Source organism: Rhinolophus hipposideros (assembly GCF_964194185.1).
Source record: "Rhinolophus hipposideros genome assembly, chromosome: 3".
Classification (NCBI taxonomy): domain Eukaryota; kingdom Metazoa; phylum Chordata; class Mammalia; order Chiroptera; family Rhinolophidae; genus Rhinolophus; species Rhinolophus hipposideros.
This window is the reverse complement of record NC_138049.1, coordinates 19,971,015-19,990,070: the sequence shown is the minus strand read 5'-3', so window position 1 is coordinate 19,990,070 and position 19,056 is coordinate 19,971,015. Positions and strand designations below refer to the sequence as shown.

Here is a 19,056-nt window from a genome sequence, read left to right as displayed (position 1 = left end):
AAATCCTTCAAGTGGTAAATAAATTGATTTGGATAATAGTAAGCATATATCATTCTGCTTTGATTTATAGACTCATAATTTAGCTTCCCCTCAGAAATAATATTTAAGGGCAGCATCTTATCTTCTGGTGTCTATGATTACTAATAGTAATCATAGTAAATAGTAAGAGAATAGTAAATAGTAAGAGAAGCTAAACGTCATCTCTCTGTCTTTCATTTCCACGATTTTCTTTGAGTTATTTTCCATATCCATCTATTCTTGTCTCACGTCCACCTTTTTTATTTCATATTTTTCTATTTGTTTTTAATAGATGTCTCACCTTCACTTGTCTCTTTGGTCACCCTAGTTATTAAAAATCTTTATGAGATACTTCTATGATGTGACATCATCAAGATTGAAATTGTGCTTTATTGGCTATTTTGTTTACTTGCCCTTTAAATGTTAGCGATCTGAAACAATTTTGGAATTCAGCTTGCACATTCATTTTGAGTTTAAGATCTTTTTTGTTTGCTTCTTTGGTTTGATTTGGACTCTCTGCCTCTCTTCCTCTCTAATAGTTTTATGGTTTGGAGTTGCCTCCACCTTCTCCCTCTGGTCCTCCAATCTAGAGTCAGGTCTCCAAAAGACATCCTGGGGCTCCTGCTATTTTCAGGGGGATGTTTCAACCTAGTATTGAGGGAGCCTGCATGAAGCTTAGTCCATTCTTGGTTGGAAGGATTTATCCTCCCCCTACTCCATCTAGGCTTTATAAAGCCATGGCTTTTGGAAATAGGTGAAAAGCCTTCTTTTCCTTTTCTTTCTTTTTCTTTTCAATTTCCTTTCTTGTGTCAGGGAGCCCCATTCATTCAAGCAGAGCCTCAGTCAGTCTCTGATCCCGCCTTCCTCAGATGGAGCTCTTAAACTCCTCTCCACATAGGAGCCAAGCACCTGGCCTCCAGCTTCCAGCCTCCACCACAAAGCACCTTGATCACAACAGGCCTCAGTAGAAGCATCAGTCAGTGCTCAGTCAAAAGCTCAAAAGCTTTTGGCTCCTTTCTAATTCATAGAAGCCCTTATCTAGCTTTTCAAGCCCAACTGTGACTTACCTATTTAATATTTTACCTATCGTCGCTGTGTGTTTGGAGCAGAAGAGTGGTGCCCAAGCAAGGACTCACCAAACCACCTTGACCGAAAGTCCAAACATGTCAGAAGACTGTGTCTGATGGCCACAACTTCATTAAGGTCTAGACGTCAGGCAAAGCTCCAGGTGTGCTGAAATGTTTCATGGTCTCTGCATTAAGATGCTATTTGAGTCTGTGTGACTAGAAGACATAATTTAAGGATAGCGTACAAGGGAAAAGAAGCAAACTTTAATGAGTAATTAGGAGACCTCTCCTGCCCTCTGACACCAGAAGAGAAATCTCAAAAGGACAATGGTTAGAAATAATAAAAAACAGGCACGTCAAGTAAGTATTATCCTAAAATCCAGATAATAGAACGTTCGATGAATGTATGTGTGTGTGTGTGTGTATATATATGTTTTTTGTGTGGTTTTTTTTTTTTTTGGTCCAGATTTTCCTGGAAATACTCTCTGTTGCAAGACTTCCCCCAGTGAATTTTTTTTTAATAGTTCCGGGATTTGGTTTAGTACTTAGGAGAGTTATAAATCTAAGCACTTTGCTCATTGAAACTATCTGTATCTGGTAGCTGCTCTTGTAAAAGCAGTGGCCAAAATCTTTTCAGAACAGATTTACAGTAGAATCTGTTCCCAAAGGAACTGGGAGTGAGCTTGACTACTTCCTAATTGGTAGTCAATATTCCAGCACTTCTTTGTTTCTTTGGATGAATCTGAGAGTGAGAAGGTCTGTTGGGCTGATCTGGGTATTCAAGAGATCGACTGGGTCAAGCAATGTAATTACTTGGGCCATTTATTCTTTTAATTTTTCCATTCTAAGGAACAGAGTCTAAGGTTGTAGAGAAGGATCCCGGTTGGTCCCCGGAAAGCCAAATCATTATATGTTTAGCCTGAGATTCTGGAGTTGCTACACTTCTTGGAAAAGTGTTTCTGCCTCTTTCTTTTCTCCACAGCATCCATTGGAACTGCTGTTGGTCCACCTGGGCTCAGATTTTAGTCAAGAAAAAGGCAGTGCATGATTGCCACCAGCTCTTCCCTGTGTCCCCCACGTGTGAAAGCATCTCGTGGAAAAGTTAAGAAATAACAAGTTAATAATAAAAACAAGTTAATAATAATAATAAATAATAAATACATAAAATATAAAATAAAGAAAATAAAAATTTAATAATATTAAATAAATAATAATAAATAACAAGTTACTAATAAAAAGTTCTGCCAGCAGAACTTTTCTAGGAAGACATTCTCTTCTTCTTTGACATTGAGAGCAAGAAGTTTGCTAATAGTTTTTTGGAGAAAGAGATGATAATGGCCAGGTTATCACCAGGGGCTTGCTGATAAATTTGAAGGCACTGGACACTACTGGTGGCCTTGCCCTTGCTCTCAGTTTATCAGACCTGGAGTTACAAACACCTTACAACTAACCTCCGGCAAACTATCCTTAAAAACCTCAGATGGTAACAGGTTGTAGCCTTCTTTCTATGGGTAGGATAGCACTGAGGGTAGTTTGGATACAAGTGCTCCAAATTACCATTGGTCTCAAACAAATTTAGCCTGATTCTAAGACAGCTGAGGAATATAGATATGGGAAGTTAATAAAAATGGGAATTAAACACATATTTAAAAACGCCATTTTGAACATTAAGCTTATTGATGCTGCTACTGTACCACGTAACGTCTCTGGGACAATTAGAAAGGGCCTGGTGAGCATTTATATTCAGGATTTCCCCAACAAGAGCATTTTAATTGTGGGTCTGAATTAAATCAAGGGAGGAAGTGGATTCTCACTGGAGTTTGAGGAAAGTGTTCCACTCACTGTGGTTTTTCATTGTTACATTGCCTTCTTCTCATGCCAGGTAGGGACAGTGGTGGTGCTGGTGGCGAACGCAGGGAGACATGAAGCAGATGTGCCCATGGCGATTTATGCAGTTTTTAAATATCCTGATTCCCTAATAGACACTCAACATTAGTTTCATTATTTTAGACCTCTTTCTATGTTGCCCATCCCATGTTTATCTCTTACATCATCAATAGTTAGAGAGGGTCGGGTATTTAGCTGGTGAAGAGAAAGAGAGTGAGTTCCTAAATAAGGAATGGGTCTGGTGGCAAAGCAGTAGAAAGGATCATTTTCTACCCTTTCAAGTAGCAAAAATGTACAGAAGGACCACAGTCCCTCATCTGAAACCCTTGGGTTCAGGTGTGTTTCAGAATTCAGAAATTTTGCATTTCAGAAAGGTAATATAATGTATATACTATATATTACATATCATCACCAGCAGGATCTGAACAGATTCCCGTAAGCTATAACATTAAAATTTCTGTAGCAAAACATGATTATTTACTCTGAGATAAGTAAAGATTTTAAATAATCTCCCATCACTTCAGCTCACGTTGGGACACAGATGCATTTTGGGGCCAAACTTGGGGGTGGAGGTGGAAAGCACCTTAAGATTTTTCAGGACTTTCTGCATTTTAGAATTGTGTGTAAGAGATTGTGGATCTTCAAATAAATCATCTGAGTTAAGTAGTGTTTAATGGTCTGTCCTTGGAACCCAATCATTGTTTATGAGAAAAGTGTTTTTCAAATGACCAACAAAACAAACTTTTGTAACACAATCCATTTGTATTTTGGGGACTGACTGTATTAATAAAGATAATCAGAGACACATTTTGAACTGTGTACAAAGCTAATATAAATATATTCATATTATTCAATGTGCACTGCCAACAAATGACACTTCTTAGCTACTCCTTACCAAAATCTCAGACTTTATAATGTGTTTTCTCTCTTTTATATTCTGCATTTCCCTAATTCCTCTCTTTAAAAAAAATTGTTTGCCCTAGATTTTCTATTGATGACAGTCACTCTGGGTAGCTGGCATTCTTAATCAGGACAAGTACAGTAGATGAGGTATGGAAGTCACAGTGATTTCAGTTTTATGGAATCCAAGTATTTTTTTAAAAAAAACATCTTTTCTTTTTGGAAACCAATAGAGTGATATATACTCAAAAGTTCGTGACAGAAGTAAAATACTGGGGTTAAAAATATCAGGGCAAAATCACTGAGAAATTCAACTTTTCTTTTAAGAAAACATTTCTGTACCAGTCCTGATACAAATGGAGTATTTTGATTAAACAATAACAGAACCTCAAATCTATAGGAAAACCTAAAATTACACTAGAAAACAAAAATACTTAGAAGCTGTTGAACTGGAAGACTAGATTATAAATAATTTACAAGTGGTTTGTCACTAGAAATTCCTGTAGTATAAAGAAATGCTAAATAAAGGAATTGCTTTTCAACCTGGGTGTATAATCACACTAAGAACTGTTTTTAAAACAGAACTTGTCAAAGTAAGAACCCTGTAGTCTTACTGTGCTGTGAATTCATTGTGTCATGCATAGGTCAAATGAGACCACTGTAAATTTTTTCACTATGTCTGAGAAAATGCAGAAAATTCAGAATTATGCTGTCCCCGGATTCTAATATCATAACAATCACAAGGCATGACGTTTGATTTCTTCAGCACTCTGTTCATCCTTGTGCCTTGCTGCTGTGAGTACTTTTAGGTGTCTTTGAGGGTCATCTTTACATAGCCAAATGACAGGAAAGAAGTGCAATGGGTTTTCTTGTTAGCAAATGCATTTGTCTTGATCTTCACATTTCTGTTGTTGAGATGGCTACAGATTGTAACATAGTAGAGACTCCCCTGACATCTTCTTGTATTATTAGTGACATTTAGTGCAATGCTTTTGAATTTTTGTTAGGCTAGGTGGGCAGAAATTCTGAGCAGAAATAGGAACACGAGTCATGATGAAAACATAACCAAAATGGAATGGCAGGGCTCAGCTTCTTAGCATTTATGTAGAGGGGCAATATTAAAGATCGCCTTTATTTTAAAATGTTTTACTGGCTATTTCTTGCTTGCCCCCAACAACAATAAGAAAACTTTAAAATTTTAAATTAACAAGTTGCCCAGTCATTCAGTGATCTCAGCGATAAGGCTGGTGGACCACCTTTAGACCAGCCCCAAAGAAAGACTAATTTATTGTATTGTTAAAGATTCCTTTTTACCTTTAAATAATCTGTGCCTCTCCCTGCTCATGTTTGTCCTGGCATCTTTCAGGAAAGCACTGTGTTCTGCATAGCATATGCACTTCTTTCCTGAAATGTGCAGTATACTCCACATTGCAGTGATTTTTTTTTTCTCTTTTGCTTAGAACAGAGGTGAAAACCTCAGTGGATTCAAGTATCCACTTGATAGGCTCGGTCTCTCTTAATCAGCCTGTAATGGAGCTAATGGCTGTTTGTCATCCTTGGAGATATAAATTTCCTGGCGGTGTCTCCTGCAGACAGTGCATGAAGTATGCTCTGTGTGCCAGCAAGAACTGATAATCAGCAGTAGGGCAGGGTGCTTCGTTAGCCAGGAGAAGAGCCCGGCTTCCCAGCTACCAGGCTACAGAACTCGCCTCGCCACTCCTGAGACATGGACAATGCCGGTAGGTAAAACAGGATGAATTCTTCCTTCCTACCCTCTCGGCTCGAGTGCGGTCTGCATCCTTCTCTGCAGAAGGTTTGCCTGTGTGTTGCTCTTGTACTGCACTTAAATATTCAAGACGGGGAGACATGTAATGTGTTAACCCTGCTGTGTTGTCCTCAAGGCAGTCAGTCAGTGTTTCTTTGGAAGAATTGGGAATGCAAATTATAATTCCACACTCACCTTTTGGAAGACTACACTGTTCTTTTATTTAGGCTGCAGGAAGTGTGCTGTTTGATCCTTTTGTGCTCAGAACAGTGGGTGAAAAATGCATATAGTTCATGAAACAACTTGCTAAGGGGTGGCACAAGGTAGATGGAGTTAAGGAGCCGAACACAATTTTTTTTTCAGGGTTACAGTATGCACAGTGTAATAGATGGATTCTTGTGTCTGATGCTTAGTCTTCATGTTCAGATGAAATGGAGACAATGTCTCAATATCCTGATATTTTGATTTCAGGGTATAGACATTAGTGGCCAATCAGGGACCTTTGAAAAACCTATTTGTTTGTAATATCTTTACTTGACAGCTGGACAAACATGACTGTGGTAGTCGTCTAATGCCAATCAAATGACTAGCAAAAAAATTGCTTCTTTTGTAGAACTTTCCCTTTTTTCTTTGCTATATTGCACTTTTAGACAATTATTCCCCATTTCGGTGGTATCGACACTAAATGCAGAATTCTCCCAAGTGTGTTATGGTTTCTCTGTCTCCTGAAACTCATTTGTTCAGTTGCTCAGCGGGTAGCAGTTTCACAGCAATACCAGGCAGCGCCTGGAGACCCGGTCAGCTCTGCAAGGAGGATACATCATTTACCACACATTCTACACAACAGGACCACCCGTTTTCAGTAACACATATTTGTTTATGAAATGTGGCTATTTCGGGCCTTGGTTCAGGTAGCACAGGCAAGCAGAGATTTTGAAGGCGGAGTGTTTTGACTTCTTTTATGAAATAACTTACCAGGAATCAGACTCTGTGACTAAAATAATTTTGTCTTTGACATTGAAGGCATTGAAATAAATTGGAACAGTACTAGGGTGAATTTTTCAGGGTTGTGAAAGAAACAAGACAAGTATAATGGAGAGTGTGTGTGTGAGAGTGTGTGTGAGTGTGTGTGTTTGTGAGTGTGTGTGTGAGTGTGAGTGAGTGTGTGTGAGTGTGAGTGTGTGTGTGAGTGTGTGAGTGTGTGTGTGCGTGTGTGTAGTAGTAGTAGTAGTAATAGCAGAAGGAGACTGGATTGATGCATCTGAATTATACCCCACATTTTTTGGTCATTAAAAAAATGTGCCATAGGGCTTGTCATGAAAGCATGCAGGTATGATGTTCCATGACAAGGCACAATTTCAAGATCAACCCAAAGCTTCTCTAATTACAGCAGTAGAGAGTAGAAAATAAATAAATAAACTAGAATCCCTAATTTAGCCTCATTTAAAACTTCTGCCACCCACAATTAATTGTACTGACGTCCTGGCAGAATTATCACTTTAATTCAAGTAAATGCCTTTCTTAACTGACTCATGTATTTATTTAAAGGCCATTTAAGAAAAGAAATGGAACTACTTACTGTGGCAGCCTTTGTGTAGGTTTAAAAAATGCTAACGGGTATGATTTACTTTTTGGCCAACTATAGCTTAAGGGGACAAGTGTTTTCATCATTTGTACTTATATTTATTTATGCTTTTAGATGCTGTTATAAAATGCCTTTGCTTGTGACACGTTTAAGAATATTCACTGTGTCGAGTGACTTTTAAAGCAGCAAGTTCTAGATCATTTCAAGTTTTAGGTGAAATCCCAAATGTAGGTATGTATGTATACCTTTGAGTGGAATAATAGGCTTTTAAATTACATCATTTGAATATTTCAGAAGTAACATCTTTCATATAATGGTTAATTGGCTGTCATTGATCATTTTTCATGGTAATTTTTGGATGATGTGAGCAGCCTTTCTTATAGCAGGGAAATGTGAACATCCATCACCCCCCACCCCCACTCCCACATACACACACTTACTTCAATCATTTGTATTGACTCTAAGGAAAGCATTTAAGATGGTACTGGTAATTGTCCCCCTACCCCCCAAAAATGAAAAATCGAATCTCCAAATATCTCTAATGTTCTACCTAGACACCCGATAAAGTTGGAGCACTGCAGTTTCTCCAATTTAGTTTAAACAAGGTCATGATATTGAATATCTGCCTGTATTTTCCAATCAGAAATGGGTTTAGGCCTGGATATCAGAGGCTGACAGTTTAGAGCTGAGCACCCTAACAATTGGACCCTCTTTCAGTCCTCTTTCGGGCAGGGCTTTCTGTGCCGGGGTTTGGATAATTGTTAGGCAGAAACACAACAGTGGGTACACACAAGCCGAGTGCCTCTGATTTACTCAAATCATGCAGAAGGCTGCGTCAGACATATTTGTGTGTACTTTCTGTTATTAACAAATACGGAGGAGTTGGGACCTGGGACTCGGTTCTTTGGGTGACTGTGTACATTTCAGCAGGTATGGTGTGTGAGCCTATCCACCCTCTCCTTAGCAGTGAGAGCTGACATTCCTCCTATCTCAGAGAAGGAGACATCCCTTCCCCATAATTGCTGGCTTATGTAGTCCTTTAAAAGCTTTTCCTGGAATAACAATAAAATATTTATCAAACAGTGTGTGTGTGTGTGTGGAATATGTCAGGGCAGTTTTAGCAATATCTAACCTTCTTCTTCCTTTTCATGTGACTGTTTCTTCTTATGTGTTCTATAACAACTCAGGTGGATGGTCCTTTATTAAACAAGTCTACGACAGCAGCGCAGTCCATGCGCTTCTGCCCCTACGTTTGTGACTGTTTGCTCCTTCTCCCCCTAGCCTTCATCAAGTGCTTCTCGTGGGTGAGCTGTGGAACGAGAGGCTGAGGCAAAGCTGATGAGTAGCATGTGATTAATATCTTAAAAAAACCCAATGTTTTGAAATGTAATTCCCTATTCTTCAGAAACAGAGTCTTAGCACAAGTTCTGTAGCATTTGTTGGGTGCATTTTTACTCACTGGAGACCAAGATATTTCTGTTACTGTGCATGGGTCCTGAGAGGTGCGTTCATTTGGGAGGGGAGGTGGCAGCTGTGAGAGCTGCTGTGTCCTCATCTTGCATTCTGTCCCTCACATTCTGGCTTAAAGGCTTTTGACCCTTGTTATATAACCACTGAATGTGAGAAGTTCACAGACTACGAGCTCCTTGCAAAAGAGAATGGAGAATTATTTGGGAGCCAGGTCGAGGGAAGGTTTATAATGGATGGGTCAGGAGCATCAAATAAGCTGACATGAAAACCAGCTCTACCACCTGCCATCCCAGTGACCATGAACAAGCTATATAAATTCCTTAGCCATGTACTTTCTCATCTGTAAGGGACAATGATCACTGCACCCCTCTCAGGATTGTGATGAGGAGAAAATAAGATAATATATGTGAAAGATTTTGGTACAATGGCTGGCATGTGGTAATACTCAATGCATTTGGCTATTTAAACAACCATCCAAAAATTAAAGCAGGATTGCTTTCTAAACAAATATATACTCTAGCAGGGTGTCTCTAGCAGTGTGATGATGCTATAGCAAGGTAAGCATTTCCAAGCAGAGGACAGTCAAAAAGTCCCAAGTGGCTGTCCCAAGAGTGCAGTTGACGTTGATGTAGGTGGTGGTGCTATGGGGATGGGATGGAGAGATGCATTGGCCGTGGATCAGTAGAGCATGATGAGTGGATTAGGAGACAGGGAAAGTAGTCCAGTCAAAACAGACTTGTCATTAAAAAAAGAAATTCATTCTTATTCTCTGAAATGCCTTTTACCCTGTAAAAATTGTTATTGTTGAATATTTTACTAGCTATGAAATAAGTAATTACAGTATTTTCCTTCGACTTTCTTGTGAAGACCACTGTGCTATTGTAGCACTTTCTGTTTCATCAAATAAGTATTTGTGAGCATCTAGGATTCACATAAATATATCTTTCTTAAGGGAGAGACCAAAATTTGATCATCTGCTTCTAGGAACATAGGTTTTTAAAATGACAATATTACTATAGGAGTCACTGTCAGTTTAAAACAAAAATGCCAAAACGAAAAATAGGTTCACTTTAAAACATGAAAGTACTCCACGAGTGGCACTGCAGGTTCTTAGTAGTTTTTACTCTGATTGTAGAACACCTTTGACTGCCTGAGAATAAACCAACAGACGTGGTTTAAGAGTGCACAGAAGCAGGACAAAGTCTCTGTTTCTGAAACAAAGTTTTTGTTTTTATTTTTCAGATCATTGGAATTAGTTCTGAATGTTTTTCTTTTCTTTGCCACCACTCATCTTTCCAAAGGCAAAATGAATTCTTGTGTTTATACATCCATATGCTAAAATAGGGATTCTTGTGAAGTGGCTTGCTTGGATCTAGAAGAAGTATTGGAAAAGATATGGAGAACTAGCAAGAATGCATTTTGGTGCCAAAAAAAAAAGAAATCAATAATCCATCATTATCTAAACAATATGCTATTGCCTAATTCCATAGTGTACTAATTAACATAGAATATTAATTAATTCACACACACAGTATTTAGTGTTCAGGCAATTTGGGGAATTGCTGAGGTTAACAGTGTCAAACAGGTTATTTAACATGCTAATAGATTAGCATATAATTCCTTGCTTGTGCTAATATTTGTTGCAAATTCCCAAGATGGAATGTAGAATGCAGCATAACCTAGTCATATGAACCACAGGTTCTCCAGGGTATGCCTAATTACAAGGTGAATAACTCAGATTTGGGGATCACTGCTAAAACCCCTTTATTCTCATTTTTGCTTTCCATTTTCACCTTACTCTCTTCTCCTGAGTTCTTCTCAACTTCCTGTTTCTAGATATAGGAAGCCATTTTGGGGAGCTAGCAAATGGTTTGTTTGCATAAATATCAAAGCTTGAATATATAGGAATTAATTATCTGTATTATCTATGTCCAGGGTTCCTCTTGTTCTTTGTTTCTAGCCTTTGGAGCATTTCATTCTCGTTAGCATCACCATCTTATGAAGGAAAGAGAAAAAGAGAGGTAGGACTTAAACCTGCTTTGGAAATAAATGGAATTCAGTTACATCTATGGGATTAAGAGTAATGTACATATTTTATTTATCTAAACTAACATTTCACATGAATTATTAAAAATTGATAAGAGTTTTATATGTAAAAAATTAATTTCAAAGTTCTGTTTTGTAAGTCAGGCATCGCAAACATATCTAACAAAGGCAAATTATATTTAACTAGATAGATACCGGGGGTGCCAAAAAAATGTATACAAGTGGACACTTTGGTCAACATTGCTCAAGCAGTAGTTCACCATAATGAGAAGTTTCTGGATGCTGATGGTGACCACTTTGAGCACCTCTTGTAATTGCAGAAGTCAAACGTAACTTGTATTCATCTTTTGTTATCGGTATATATTGAGTGTTACAATTTTAATATAGTTTTCCTTTCTTAAAATATGAATACATTTTTGGGGCACCCTCTGTGTTAAATATCTTGAAAAGAAAGGAGCTTTCTTTTTTTTTGAATGTCATTATGTCCTAGACACCAATTTAAGTATTTTACATGTCACATCATTAATTCTTGCAATCACTCTGTAAGTAAATATTATTTTCCCCAACTTACACGTGAGGAAACTGAGGCTAAGTAAGAGCTCACTCAATAAAGAAGTGGGTGATTTATAAACTGGAATTCAGCTCTTTTTCACAAGAGCAAAATTCAACCCAGCATTTTCCATGTTGTCATATTACACTGAGAGTGGGGAGTTTTCATCTTTGTGTCTTCTACAGCATCGCGTACAGTACCTGGGATATAGTCACTATATGATATATATTTTTAAATTAAATCAAATATGCTATTTAATTAATTCAGAGCAGTTTTTCCAAGAGGAGATTCATTTTTAAATAGCAGTGTCCAAGGTCAGCATATCACATACCTAAATACACTATTCGATGGAAGTCCATCCATGGATAAGAAGACATATGAGTGTTTCTTTCATGAGCGTTCATAGGTATTACATGGGCAAGCAGCCTCAGGCCAATCATGAAGGGACTTTTATTCTATGAGCTCTCAGGGAGCGTTAGGTTTGAAGAAGAGGCATGACATGAGGAGACTGGTGATGTAAGGGCATAATCATGGGAAGAATGGACGGGAGAGAGGCAAGAAAGGACACTGCTTAGAATGAAATCTACTTACAAGGCTCTTGTTTGGGGTGGCAGAGCTGATAGGGAGAGGGAACTTAATGAACTAAAACCAGTGTTGTTTAGCGCCCAGCACTCATCCCATCTTCATGACACCTTCCTAACTGATCTTGAAACCGTACCCTTCCCAGGGCACTAACAGAACCCACCATACGGTTTGCACTTGATGGGAGTCTGTCTGAGATGACCCTCCCTTTCAGGCTTTTCTTCCCAACCATATTTTAAGCATTTTGAGGGCAGTTGACACATCATAGAGATTTGCTGTAGCCTCTAGAGCAGAGGTGTCCAAACTGCGGCCCGCGGGCCAACTGTGGTCCACAATCCATTGTTAATTGGCTCTCAGCAAATTCCAAAAATATGTTTAGTTTACTTAAATAAACCAGGTGAGGCAATACGTACTTCACCTCGAATGGGTGGCCCGGCTGTTTGTGTATTTTACTGCATATGGCCCTTGGTAAAAAACGTTGAAAAAAGTTTAGACACCCTGCTCTAAAGAGTTCGAGAGGTGATCTCAGCTCTGGCCACCTGTTAGAATTACCTGGAGAGCTTTTAAAATATACCAATCTGTGAGGCCCAACCTGAACAAATTAGATCAGAGTCCCTAGGGGTCCCAATATTGGTATTTGTTTAAAAGCTCACCAGAATGGTTTAATGGGCAACCACGATGGGAACCACTGTACAGACACTCAGAAATAGTTACCTCGTAGAAGTAAGCACTCAGTTTCTCTCCTGCTTCCTCTTCTCTGCTCTTCCTTCTCCCTCTCCCTGAATAGGCCAATCTAGCTGAGAATTTGTGCTTGGGAATTATCTGCTTCCTGGTGGAATGTCACGTTGTGTGACTAAATGAGGCCTCCAAGGAAATAAGCTGAAAATAAAAGATCAGAGGCTTCTGGACAACGTATCAGGATAGGACAACGGAATCCAGGCTTTCTGCAATTGATCCTTTTGGAGTATATGGACCTGGTCAAAAGAAGACAGGGGGAGAGAGGTTGAGTCACATACTTCTTAATCAGAAAGATTATTTTCTCCTTCAAGTTTTCTCAAGCAAATTAAATACTGAGTGAAGATTCATCACAGTGGCAAAAACTACTTCTGGTGAGACTTTAACATGTAAAGTTTTAAATTAGTAAGAGATGCTAAACATGCCTTGTCAAGTGTTTGTAACAGAATAGATACATTATCAGACCCCCCAAATAGCACTGCTATGATTTAGTCATTACTAACCGGGTATCTGTGCCGAGCGGCTGGGTCAGAGCCACTATTAGACACCGATGCTATATTTGCTGTATCCGTATGACTCACCACAGGCAGCCTGCTTTCTAGTGATAGAGAAATAGGTCCTGTTCCACCTTATACTTCCACCTCCAAACACACACACACACACACACACACCTCAGAATGAGTTTCAGATCATTTTGAACTGACAGTGACCTTAAGTATCAAAAACGTAGGGATGATTTGATTAACTTGCTTTTCTGAGTATTTTGGTAAATGGCATGCTTCTTATATTAGACTTACTATCTACCTTGAAATGGAAACAATAAATTAAAAAAAAACACACACACCACCATCTTTTGTGGTATTTGACTTAACATGGTTGCCAGGATTATTTGAGAAAGTGTCATTGACAGAGGGGTTTTTACTCTAAATGTGTTTACAAATGAAGCACACAGGATTGGGTGGAGCCTCCAGGGTTTACAAAGGACACCTCCAGGGGACCCTCATCCTGTTTTGTTTTGTTTTTTGCCTATGATGTCACTCTCCTGCACAGATGCCCCTCATATCCCCACCCAAACTGCCCCTCCTGCTCCTTCTTCTTGTCCCCCTCACACACGTGCACCATAGTCTGGCCACACTGCACTTCTCAGTAGACCTCAGAAACACCCATGACTTTAACATGCTGACCTTCTACATGGAAGGTCCTGGCTGCATCTCTCATCGCCACCTTGAAAAGCCTCCACACTGATGAAGACCCAGCTCAAGTGGCCTCTCCTCTATGGAACCTTCTGTCATTTCTTTGGATAGAACTTGCGTTCTCTGTCCTTGACTCCTGCAGAACACTTGCCTACCTCTATCATAGCACGGATCAGATGAACTGTAATACTATTTTATGCATCTGCCGCTTCAACTAGACCACAAGCTCCTCAAGGATGGGGCCTTCTCTTCTGCATGAGCTCATTTCCTCGTGCAGCCTGGCCTGATCAAAGATAAGTGTTCAATAAGAGGGCAAGTGAATAAACGGATTGAAATATAGCCTGATGTCTACCTTTTATTGTGCTAATACTTGCATAGAAACGATGAATTAATTTTTATTGGCAGTTGAGTGGTGTGGCCATATTCCACTTAAGACAAGAAGTGGGAGCCTATCAGAATCACTTGGGAGTTAAAATGTGTCTGTCTGTCTGTCTATATATCTATCTATCACCATCCCAGCCCCACACCAGACCTATAATTCAGTATCTCCCATGGAGGGCAAGAGATAGCTGTAGTTTTGAAAAATATGTTTCCTAGGTGATTCATTGCACACTTCTGGTGAGACTTGTTAGCCTAAGGGACATATAATGAAGGTGCTCAGACAAAGCAGAGTTCTACCGCTTTGTGTGTTGTAAAGATCATTGATTGTTGTCAATATGAAAGCAATCTTTATTTAGAATCATAAAGATCTTGTGCCATTCACAAAAGTGCTCTGATGTATCCTATTGGAGGCCTTCATTGACCTGTAAATGAAGCAGCACCTCTCATTGAGATTGGTGCTTGAGAGTGGTCATGAAGTCTATATTTTCTTCATCTACGTATTGTGGAGAGGCACTCTCTATGTTCCATATCGTTGACTGAGATTTGCTTAAAACTTCATCCACTCACCTTGCCTTTAATTTGTCAATTGCTGCATGCTTCTGTTTGCATTTCATATACTTGGGTATTATTTGCTTAGTAATGGAAATTTGGCAACCATCCATCTTTACAAGCAGCTTAAATTAGGGCATTTTTAATAAGGAGGTAAAAGGGAAGATTGGCAATCCTGACCTTTATGATGGGTCAGCATGGTATAAAAATAAAAAATATCTTAGGTTTCCTGTGTAAGACTTTCTTCACAGTACCCACCATGCTTGTCTATGGTACTTAAAGAACAGACGGAAGTAGGTGGAGCCAATTCATTGGCTCAAACAATAAGCATGTTACAATATTCATTAACCTAAGGGTCACTTCTTTAAATTAAGGAAGTTCAAAGACATTTGTTTAAATAACTGTGTGACTGTGATTCTAATTTAAAAAAAGCCAGAGAATTGAAAATTAAAGCCAACTTTGTCTGTAAAATCCAGACTTCGTGGAAAACCAGGAGCCCTGTAACATCCATTTAGAAGGAAGCACCACCCTTAACTTTTCAATTTCCTGGCTTTTGTCAGTTTTTATCACAACCCTAACATTCTGTAAATAAAGGTGTCTCTTATGCTAACAGACAGGGCTTTGTCCCTTGCAGCTCCAGGGAAACTTTTCATCGAGCCTTAAAACTACAAAAACTCCTAAGGTACTTTTGGATGCCTGGTTTATTTTAAAACAAAATCAAGTCCCACAAAACTATGTTTTAAATGCAGCACTAGAACTAAGTGATTTTTTCTTTTTTTTTTTTAGAATGCTGTACATTCTTCAGTAACATCCCTTTCATCTTCAAAAAATGCTTACAAATATAGTTCATTTCTCACAGTTCTCCAGTGAATTATGTAAACATTTCAAATGATCATCTGCTTTTGCAGATGTGAAATGAAGACACAGAAGTGTATTTATTTATTTATTTATTTATGTATGTATGTATGTATGTATGTATGTATGTATGTATTTATTTATTTATTTTCAGAGAGCAGCTTCGAGCACAGCTTAACTGCACATGGAAAATGTTGCACTGACATAGAAAAAGCCTGTCTGGTTGAGTATATGCTTGGCCATTTGCCAACTGATGAGGCATGGGTCATGGCAAATCTAATTCCCATTGACTTTTATGCAGAAGGAAAACCAAACACAATTTACCCTTCGGGTTGCATGCAATATTGTTTTTCAGGGAAATGTGGTTATATTTGTCCTAGCTACAAAGACAGTCTCTGGGGAGGACAGCCAAATGGCTTTGGTCACAGTGTCCACGAAACAAAAGTGTCCTAATTTGTTATCTCGAAGCTGTCTGTGCTAGGATATGCAATCAGGTGATCAGGGAATGGATAGCAGCTGGAAATTCTGGTAGAGGCTTATTAATTTGGGGACCGAGTATAGGAAGAGTATATGTTTACATGGATGGCAGGTGGGGAGCAGAGGGGGGGACAGTACCAACCCCCAGGGAAGGTACAAGAGTAGGAGGATTAAGGCAGCCCTAACATTTTCCCACAGAGATTGAGCATGGAGATCCAGTTCCAGATCTGGGACGGACTAGAGTATTGGGTAGGGTATTTGGACAGATTAGAGGGAAAGAGACCAAGGTAGATGTTAGTTTATGAAACAAGTTGACAGAAGACATGGGGAGGGCTGCACAGGTTTTATTCTTGCTTATTTATTTGGAGTGAGCTGGCAACAAAGAAAACTCAAGAGATCAGGGATGAGTTCCCATGCACCTTGAGACCCCTCAGGCCCCCTCAGTGCAGACGGGCAGCTTGTTGCCATAGTTCTGTCTCTTTCTCTGGAATAGCACAAGACTTGGGCAGGCCGCAGCTACCAGGAAGCTCACACTTCAACCACCACCATTTTATTTTAATTTACATTGTGCATGAGAGTCATTCTTCAATGGCCACTCTTTCTTATATCTAGTCACATTGGCCTGCCTTCTCAAATTGAATATACTACAATAGTTCAAGAGTGTGGATCAATGCAAAGAAATTAGGCTCAGAGTCAGAAAAGGTGGATGAACATCCTGGCTGAGCCTCTTGTGTGGACTGGTGTGAGTCATTGGCCGTGTCCTTAGCTCTCACGTTCCTTATCTAAGCATAGGGTCCATTGTACTTGGCACTGGGCGGAAGTGTAACCAACAGAAGAGTCTAGGGCCCACATGAATTTTAAATCTGTACAACTATTTACACGTTTAATCCTCACAGGTGGTTCAGGAGGGCCCCACTCTAACCTGCTCTGGCCCCCTTGCGTTCTTACCTTGTATCTTCAGACCCTCAACTGTCTCTTTTTGCTGTTGTCACTTTCCATGCTTTTGGAAGTTCCCATTTCCCTCCCTTTAAATATGCTATTTCTTTTTTCTTTCAGTTTTGTTGAGATATAATCGACCTAGAGCACTGTGTACATTTGAGGTGTTCAGCATAAGGAGCTGAGATATATATTCATTGAAATAATTACCCCAATAATCTTAGCTAATGTCCATCATCTCACATAGATTTAAAAGAAGTTTACATGTGCCGCTCCTTCTCTTTTGTGGTCTAGGAAACCAGATAATTGAGACTGTTATCCTTTTGTCCAAATGATAGGGCACAGACCCCAGTGAGGGCCTGGGTCGTTTTCCTGTGGTTCCTGTGTAGGGGCTGGAGTTCATGAATTTCTTTACTTTTTCTTGGACTAAGCAGCAGTTCGGTTTATTTCCTAGTTCTTCACACAATCTTTAGTGATCTTGCCCACACCCTCAGGGTAAAATGAAAACTCCCAATCTCACACAAAGCTCTGGTCTGCTTGGTCCCCCCTGTGTCACCCACTTCTAGTCCCCCAGTTCTGGGCCCCAGCACCCCAGACTCTTCATCTCATCCCCGATACTGCGGTCTTCCTTCTCTCCTTTGCTACATGCTCTTCTCCCCATCCACTATCCCTTCCCTGTTCCTCACCTGGTGAATACGTTTGTCTTTCAGGACATGTGGCTTATCTGTCACCAGCTGGAAATCCTTCCCCTCCACGGTTCAGGCTGCGTTACTCCCTGAGCTTACCTGGCACATAGACCATTGTGGTGCCATTGGTCCTTCACGTCCACTCTCCCAGCTAGTGAGGACAGTGCTCAAGGGCAAAGTTATCTTCTCTTTGGTTTCCTTAAGGCCTGGAGCAGTATGGCACATAGTAGGCACGCAGTACATGCTGGCTGACTTACGGCTTGTGCCGTTGTTACCAACCTGCAAAATGTGCTATGTAGCACAATGTTGTATTTATACGTTCTCATTATGCAATTTTTTTTAAAGTTTAAGGGGAAAGGGATCATTTCAAGGAAACTCAGTTGGACGCAAAAATGCAAAATATGGTTATCAGCTCAAAGATGTTGGCAAAATCCTTATACATCCAGAAATAGTTCTTGTGAATCTTGATTTTTTTTTTCTTCTGTTTGGCTGCCCTTAAACCAAATTTAGAATTTTAAAATGCGTATTTTTTGTAAGGATCCCTTACAGGGGAAGATGGAACATGTAATAATAATAGTAGCAAGTGTATTGAATTTGATATCTCGTTAAGAAGGAAGTAGCATATATCTAAAGAAAATTCTTTTTTCTCAAGGAGGATTTCATTATATCACAGGAATCAGCCATGTGAAGCTTGGCAATAAGTAAGGAGTAAAAAGGAACCAGCCTTCAACCTGAAAAAAAGTCAGTCTAATGATATTTTTTATTCATTTTCTTTGAACATTTTCAATTACCTTCTCTGGAAAGAGAAATTCTTTTCCAAAATACCTAAAATGTATCACATGCTTAAATTATCCCCTGCTCTTAATATGTGGAGGGGAAAATAAAACAGTCATACTACTCAGACGAGAGAGAAATAATTCCGAATTGTTGAAAATAAGTTAATGTGATTATGGCGTATAAAGTTGGTTTTGTTTTTATAAAAACATTTTGCATGTGCATGAGCAATGTCTGGAAAGAGTATATCCCAAGCTGTTAGTTCTCAATCCCTGGGGAATGAAAGGGGAATTTTTATATTTTACTTCATACTTTTCTATTTTGTTTGAAGTCTTTTTGGTTTTGCTTTTACAATAAGCATGTACCGCTTTCAGAAATGTTCAAAAGCCAATAATGTGTTTTCATCAGTTGACTGGAAAACAGCACATGTCCTTACTGCCTTACCATGTGAAAAGCATCAGATCCTGGGAACACGTCAGCTGCTCATGACATGGGCCTCAACCCCACAGTAACCTGGAGTGGATGGTTTGAAGGTCCTACCTCCCCACCCATTCCCCACACTGCCGCAATACAAGCTATTATTGAACTTGCTCTTTTATT

General features: G+C 39.3%; 1 protein-coding gene across 3 annotated transcripts in view; it reads left to right on the top strand.

Moving 5' to 3' along the window:
* PHACTR2 (phosphatase and actin regulator 2) overlaps positions 1 to 19,056 on the top strand; it is a gene marked incomplete at both ends in the record, with an annotated part of 238,228 nt that overhangs the window by 55,561 nt on the left and 163,611 nt on the right. Inside the window, one exon of one of the 3 annotated variants that reach the window (XM_081035576.1) lies at positions 5,475 to 5,611. The exons of the other annotated variants lie outside the window; for them this stretch is intronic. Coding sequence (XP_080891702.1) covers positions 5,599 to 5,611 — 13 coding nt within the window. Of the gene's footprint in view, positions 1 to 5,474; positions 5,612 to 19,056 lie in introns of those variants that run through there. 3 annotated transcript variants of the gene reach the window in all.